At 38.8% G+C, this 7614-nt stretch overlaps 1 protein-coding gene across 2 annotated transcripts in view; it reads right to left on the bottom strand.

Moving 5' to 3' along the window:
• Positions 1–252: 252 nt before the first annotated feature.
• The window catches only part of SCAF11 (SR-related CTD associated factor 11), a 48760-nt gene continuing 41398 nt past the window's right edge, over positions 253–7614 (bottom strand). For both annotated transcript variants that reach the window (XM_083859271.1, XM_083859270.1), the window contains exons 12-15: positions 6714–7057; positions 4072–4290; positions 3514–3633; positions 253–3142 (exon numbers count right to left, since the gene is read on the bottom strand). In XM_083859271.1, coding sequence (XP_083715397.1) covers positions 3014–3142; positions 3514–3633; positions 4072–4290; positions 6714–7057 — 812 coding nt within the window. In that variant the 3' untranslated portion in view covers positions 253–3013. The remainder of the gene's footprint in view (positions 3143–3513; positions 3634–4071; positions 4291–6713; positions 7058–7614) is intronic.

Below are 7614 nucleotides of genomic sequence, written 5' to 3'. Positions count from 1 at the left end.
ATTGGTGATGTACTTTATTGTCCTTACTACTAAATACTCATCTCTATTAATTATCAAGTATTGATTAATGTCAACATTGTAAGGTGTAGTAATAATGAAAAATGTTGCCAGCCTAGCTCCTTAACTGTGACACTCACACCTGTGCCAACCTTACCTATGGAGCTACCTCATGAAAGTACAGTGGAGGTAACCCTTGGAATTTCCAAACCACACCACTTGAGCCAGAGTCATTTAAAACCAAACACTGCCAGCTGAGAGAAAAGAATTTATTAGAAACTGTTAAACACTACACAAAACTAAATTTAGAGTATTTTTTTCAGTAGACAGCACTCCAGCCTACATACACAGTACTGTGGACTTTGGACAGCCACTGTGCTCATAAGGTATATCTTTAGGATGAGACATTCAAGCAGCATGCACAGTGAGAAAAGGGGAGGGGGTGCAAGGAAAACCCTTTTGATTTGCATAAGTTCACAGAAGGTACACTTTTGTAATTGTTTCCCACAAGGCAGTTTGGAGTGAAGGAATCACCACTACCCTGGAGGCAGCAAGGGGACTCAGCTCCCCACCTCTGCCCGCAGTGCTGGTGCATGTTGGGACTTTTCAGTAGAAGGTGTTACAATAAACAGAAATACATTTTTCATCCTACTGGAACATAACCAGGATTCCAAGGTTGCCATACTCCCCTTGTCAGGAGATGCACCAACAGAGACCTCGCTGCTTTTCAGGAGAAACAGGAGCAGAGTCTACAGATTAAGGCAATGCATTTCTTTAATTCAACACAGAAATTGTAACAAACTGCATATTTTCTGATAAATTCAGAAATATTTAATTGTAAAAAATAAAGTTACTGATCACATGCTACTCTATCTGCTATTCTTCATTAGGTATTGAAATACAGTGGAGCATCACTATAGTCACTGCCCCAACAACGTGGCAGCCAGTGACAGCTTCTCTCCCACCCAGGAGCTGCGAAAGAAGAAACTAATAACCCCTCCCTTCTCCCAGTTCAAATCCTCCCTTGTTTCTTCCCACCTCCCCTAGTTTCCACCTCTCTTCTAAAAGAGGGGAAAAAACCCCCTTGAAACACCTGTCTGGCTCCTGAAAACAGCTTTATAGCAAGGCTCAACTGTATAGACTAGAAAAAGATATAAAAAGTGACTAAAATCCAAAAATTCAGAGAAGGAAAATGTAATAAAGTACGCATGGCGTGATAAACCAGGATACACATAGCAATTTGCTACATTTTTCAAAAAGTGCTAACCAATTTTAGCTTAAAATAGTTCAAGAGATCTTACAAATTGCTATCATAGTGTAAAACTGAGTATATTGAAAAGACTAAAACCTGAATTGACTGTAGAAAATGTATTATATCTGTTTCTAATTTACATAGCATTTGTATTTAGGCACACAAGAATAAATATAGACAGTCAAATGCTTCATTAAGTCTGCAGAAAGTTATAGTTAAAACCAAGCAATCAACTGTTGTGACAAACATCACATTTTTACACCTCTCTCTCTACATCACATGTGTGTACACAGGGGTGGATATCCCTTATGTTATCCTCAGGTCTCTGCAAAAGTTACTTAGAGATTAAGACTCTGTTTTCTACCAAAACCAGGTAATTTGGGAACTACTGGCTACAAAGAGATAATTTCTCAAAAAACTCAACTGCTATTTTCTGATAAAATGTTTTATTCCTGCTTTTTCTGGGCCAGGAGGCTTTGGGCTGGAGTGGGAGCCAGGCTGAGCCAACACCGAGGGCTGTTATGGCACAACAGGATTGGAAGGTTAATGACAAGATTTTAATAGCACTGGGTAAGAGTAAGAAAGGGAACAAATCAGAGTAAGGCTCCTTTGAGAAGGAACTCCAGCTGTTCTTTTGCTAAGGAGCAAGTGATCTCACTATTCCAGCAACTCTCCTTGCTGCTGCCTCAGGAAAACTGGTTTTACCTGAGGGGTAAGCTTTCCCCAGGCACATTCAGTGACCCTACAGCTGTTTTTAGAATGCTTGTGGTACCCCTAATAACCTCTCTGCAGTGCTTAGGGAAGCAGGAAGACACTTGGCTTCCAGTGGCATGGGCTCACCAATACCAGTCTGGTGATTCATGCCACAGTCCCTAATTAATGGAGAAAAGCATTATACACAGCTGAGACTGGCACAACTGGAGGTCTCTGGTCAACTGGGAACCTAACAATAAATTCCAGCTTTCTTGATTTTACTTGAAGAAGAAACTTTTTTGTTTCTCAACAGCTTCAGTATGCTAATATCCTGCTAGCCTAAGGGCACAACCTGAACTGAGATTCAGTGTGTGGTGATTGAGGGCTTTCAACACAAAAATTATTCAAATTATCCCACTATCTTGAAACAAATTGAAAACATCACAAACAATACCAAGCAGCATAATTTTTATTTGGTGTTACAACAGCTGTGCAGCACACCCATGCTTTTGGGCACCACGTTTTACTCTTTATGACTTTTCTTTTTGAAATCTAAACAGTTGTGTTCAGACAACTCTGTGTGCTTTTTTAATATACACATTGTGACCCCTGAATTCAGCCTGTCCAGTTAACACTAGAAATATTTGTCAAGGCAATTAATTATTTTATCTTTGCTATAATTAGGGAGCAATCAAAAGAAAAAAATTACTTTAATCTGACTGATCACATGTACTGTACATACCTGTTCCAAACCCAACGTACTCAAAGTTTCTAAGTTAATGCACTCTCTTATTCAAGTCAAAATGCTGTACATCTAAGTATCCACACAATCGTACATTCCTAATGATTCTTCTTTACACCTTTATTTGTTTTAGAAATCTCTTTTTAAAAAGGCATAAAGAAGTTGCCCTGCAGATCTATATTTCTTTAGAACAAAACATTATACACTACCTTGAAAAATAATTTTATCAAAACCAAATTCAAATCACTGTCATGTACAATTTTCAGTTAACTCTTCACATTGAAATTGCACTTTGCAGATAGAATAAAACTAAAAAATGAAAACATATTTTACTTCCTTTCACAGGAGACTGCCTCTTCAAGATTTTTCTTCCGTGAATGCTTGTATTTGTCTACATATGCTTTCACTAGATTTGCCACTTTTGCAGAATTAACTTCCCCGCTCTTGCTATGACAAACCTGCAACAGTTTAAAGAACAAAAGTGCGTGAAACATTTCCATTGATTTGCCACAGTCCCATATTATTCATTTATTTCCCGATACTTCTGATTCTTCTATCCCAGGCAAAACATATTTTAAAACTCCTAATACTTTCCAATTGCTTTCCAAATATTTCTGAATTCCCATTAAACTCTTCTACACAATAACCAGGTGCTGTTCTGAGAACCCAGAGAAAGCTCTTGTGGATGGAGAAAGAAAAAAGGTATTTTTGCTTCTCCCTCTTCCCCCTTTTCAGCAACTATGAGCTGTTCCCACACAAACGAGAAGCCCATCCCCCAAAGTTTGCCCTGGGAGAAATGTGTGCAGTTTGGATTACTGGACCAACTCACTTTATCTACAGCTTTCCGCACAATTTCTTTGTATTCCTCCTTTGTGATATCTTTGTTTTGGTAGAAAGGTTTAATGGCGAGTTTGACCTCTTGGGCTGCTTTTTCTTGAATTAACAATTTCTGAAGAGAAAACAAACTTGAGCATTATATTTCACTGCCTATGTATCTTTATCAATCACAAGTTAAAACTTTACAGGGAAAAGGTTGCTGCAGAAGATTAGAAACCCACCCCCACCCTCCCCCCGACATTTCAGCTCTCATGGGAGCTGCCTGTGCTCTGCTAAGAACAGAACGTTTTCCCACAGCAATTCAAGTAATATTCATAATAGTGCTGCTTTAAAGAGTACATGAAAAAGAGTCAGAAGCTAATTTGTGTCCTATGGCTGCCACAAAAATATTACATACATAGAATGGAGTATGTTACACTGAAGGGTTATTGTCATAACTTGCTATTTTTTAGTACATCAAAATGCATTTATATAAAAATTAAATTTTATATGTTTTAATGTAAATACATAGACAGTATATATATAAATATATGCTGAACTTTGAACTTGCCTGGTCCTTCTTCGAGCTATCTGCACTGGCTTCCACTGTCACACTTGCTTTGTTTTCTCCCAATCTTACAGCTGCATTAGAGCTCTTCATGTGACCTGATGACGTTGCATTACCCGAATTTGGTCCCTGAACTGTTCCCACGTTTCCCAGGACTGCTGCTGGAGCAGGCAAAGCTGGAGCACTCATGCTGTTACTTACATGAGAAGCATTTGGAATACCCTGTTTTAAAAAGTTATCAGTAGTTAATACGTCATTCTTCTACATGGCAATGTGCCTTTCTAGGAGTCTCAGCTGCTCTAGAATGAGCACAAATACTGCATGCTTTGGTTCATTACCTGATTTCCACACTGCCCATTATTATGGAAGGTACACACATTACATTAGATCTACTCAAAGAAAAAAAAAAAGAAAAAGAAAAGCTTGAGAAGTAAAACATCTTCCATGTCACCACAGTGGCTGCCATTTTCTAGCTCTGATCCCAGTAATACAACACCCTGCAAACAGGCATGGAGGCTGTTAGTACAAGGGGAAGGAAGTTTATGGCTGCAGAATCAATGTGATTTACAAAACAGGGCTGTGATAAGTGAACATTTCCTAAAAAAATAATCAGCACCTAAAAACACATGCAAAAGGTACCCAAAGCCACACTTGCATTCCTACATCATAATGATGCTGCTTTGAAAACATCTATTTTCATATTTGTTATCAGCTTGAACTTGCAAATATACACAGACAGGAGATGAAGCGCTGGCTGAAGTACCAGGATCAGTTTTTCAGGAAAAGCCATTTTCTGGCCATTTCCAAACACCACCAAAAGGCACTCTACATACTTTCAGACTGAGAAATTAAGTAGCTCTCAGAGGTCATTTTGAGCAAAAGCCCAGAACATCCTCCTGACATGTTTCTGGCAGGTTACACTAAACACTGCTTTTTTTGCAGGTCATCACTTTACACATCTGCATTTATCTAGATGGAAAATAATGAAACAGGAATCTGAGCTCTTTGGAAAGGACAGAGAAATGGAGCTGTTATAATCCGCGTGCTAACGCTCACCAGTGTGCTCTCTTCATTTTCCTTTCAACAGGAAGGACAGGTGGTGTCCTGCAATATTCAGTCATTTCTATTGTGCTACCATTGAGGGGTTGTTGAATGAAAACTCAAAGAAAAAGCAGCAGCAGCTGCAAGAGCATTCAGGTTCCTGGACACTAGTCCACAAAAGCAGGCAAGAGCAACAAGTGTAACATGGGCTTTATAACAGGTAACTGCGTCTTGCAGCAATACACAATCTTTACAGAAACATATTAATTGCTGCTTTAGATACTCATAGGCCTGAAGCCTATGTTCTGACTTCTTACATTTTTGGAGGTTAAATCTACTGGATTTCCAGTTGTGAAAATATCTGAATTCAGACAGGGAGGCATTAATTAAATCAACAAGCAATCTACCAGGATTTTAGTTCCAGCAGTACCTTGCTAGTTTACTTTGCAGTGTATTAAGTTATTTCATGTGGCCTGTAACCCCACTCAGTATTTCCCACAGCACTCAACTCTCCTTGTTCTAAGTTAATGAATATGAACAGATGACAGCAGTGAAAAGTGAGAACAATGTAGGCCATTTATCAGTTCACTTCAGATCTTTATAGGAAATGCATGAAAACAGAGGGTTAGAAATCATTTGTTCACTTTTTCAACCTGGAATGTAGGGGAAAGTGGTTTAGGTTAGAACAGGCAGCAGCAAAAGAAAAGCACAAACCCCAGTCAGCTCCTGAAGAGCCCTTTACTTCATCATAAATGCAGCATTAAATCGTCTTGCAGGGCCACGGGTTCTCCTCCAAGTTCATATTCCTTTCCTTGATATAAAAGCTCTTAATATAAACAACTACAGGAGGAGTTCACATACACAAGAGTTGTTCTAAAGGTATCTAGAGAGTAATAAAAAAATGGTCTACCTGCCCTAAGCATGGCAGAGTCCTTCTGAAACTGGAGAAATAAAGTGGGAGTTAGGGCTGAAACAGGGCATGCAAAACCAGGAGAATCTGGTAAGAAGGGAGAAGTAAAAAACACCAAAGAGGCCTCAGAAATTATTAATAAAAAGTCTTAAAAGAGCAAAGAGAATAAAAGATTGTGTGTGTGGGGAAGCCACTGAGATGGCAACAGCTGGAGAATGGAAGTGTGGAACAAATGGGTGCCATGCAATATTTGGCAATTCTCCTCTGCTGACAGACCTCCACAGGATGAGAACTGCAACAACAGAAGTTTAGATTACTTCATACCTGCTACTGAAAGGGTATTCAAGCATTTCCTAAAATGCTTAAAAATCAGGTTTGGAAGAGGAAAATTTTGTTTTTGAAGCAGGTCACTTCTAAGATAAAAAAGATAATGGACAACACTGACTAAATTTTTCAGTGTTCATTACCACAGAAACCCAGTTATGATGCTGTATGCTGTTATTATTTAAAAGCTACAGTCTCATGAACAACCCATATGCTCATGGATGCTTCCACTTCAAATTTGATGTGGGGTGGACGAAATAAGGCAAGAGAGAAAGAAACTGCAAGTATAAATTTATGGTATTCAAGATAAAGAATCCTTAACTGGTATTATTTTACCACTGTTCTTGCCATGGCTTCTGATAAAGCATACCTGCAATTGTTTTCCATCTTGCTGTGAAGCAATGTAGTTGACTTGTTGAGATGGTGGGGGTGGAGGTGGAGGCGGAGGTAATCCCTGAGAAATATTTGTGGGAGCAGCTACCTGTATGAGAGGCACTCCGGTAGGGAGATGCATGGGCATTGGAGGGTGCATGTTGAAAGGATTTCGTTGCATATTCATCAAGGGAGGATGGACACCCACTGGATATGGGAAGATATTCATAGGTTGGTGCTGTGCATTCACTTGTGGCATTACATTCATTTGTTGCTGCATCATATTTATTGGTAACTGAGAACCATCACTTTGCTGGTTGCCTTGGTCTTTGAGGTTTGGATCTGCCAAAACAAAAAACAAAAAAATATCAAGAAGAAATTATGTACTTTATAAAGCAAAAGGGGAACCAGGTGTCTAAACTCTTAATTAAGGATGGATTATCAAAAAGCTTTCTATAACCTGAGTATTTTCAAGATATTGCACAGTATTCACCACCATACATGCCATGAAGCCAAATGCTAGCCTTCCAAGTGTAAAAAGTTCAGGTTATTATGAAAGACTGTGTTTTGAATTTGTTTTCTCTACTTGTTCCCATAACACAGCCAATAATTATTTCATCACAATGAAACTGCAATTTTTCACCAAAGAGCAGGAAGACAACATAATTTACCCAGTTCTGCAATTGCAGGTTAGATACACATTACCCCATCAGCAAGTCTGCTCCCCTTTACCTGATTCACACAGACTCACTGTACAGTTCTGATAATTACAGAAATACTCTGCTGGGATTTTTCACACAGAGCAATAAGTCATCCTCAAACCATTTAAGAAATATTCGTATTGAGTTGTTTAAAGATCCTGTAATGGTACAACAGGTAAAACCTAGAAGTAAAAATAA

The sequence above is a fragment of the Zosterops lateralis genome, assembly GCF_965231275.1.
Source record: "Zosterops lateralis genome assembly, chromosome: 4".
NCBI classification, from domain to species: Eukaryota; Metazoa; Chordata; class Aves; order Passeriformes; family Zosteropidae; genus Zosterops; species Zosterops lateralis.
The sequence above is the reverse complement of the archived record's forward strand: the minus strand, read 5'-3'. Positions and strand labels throughout refer to the sequence as shown.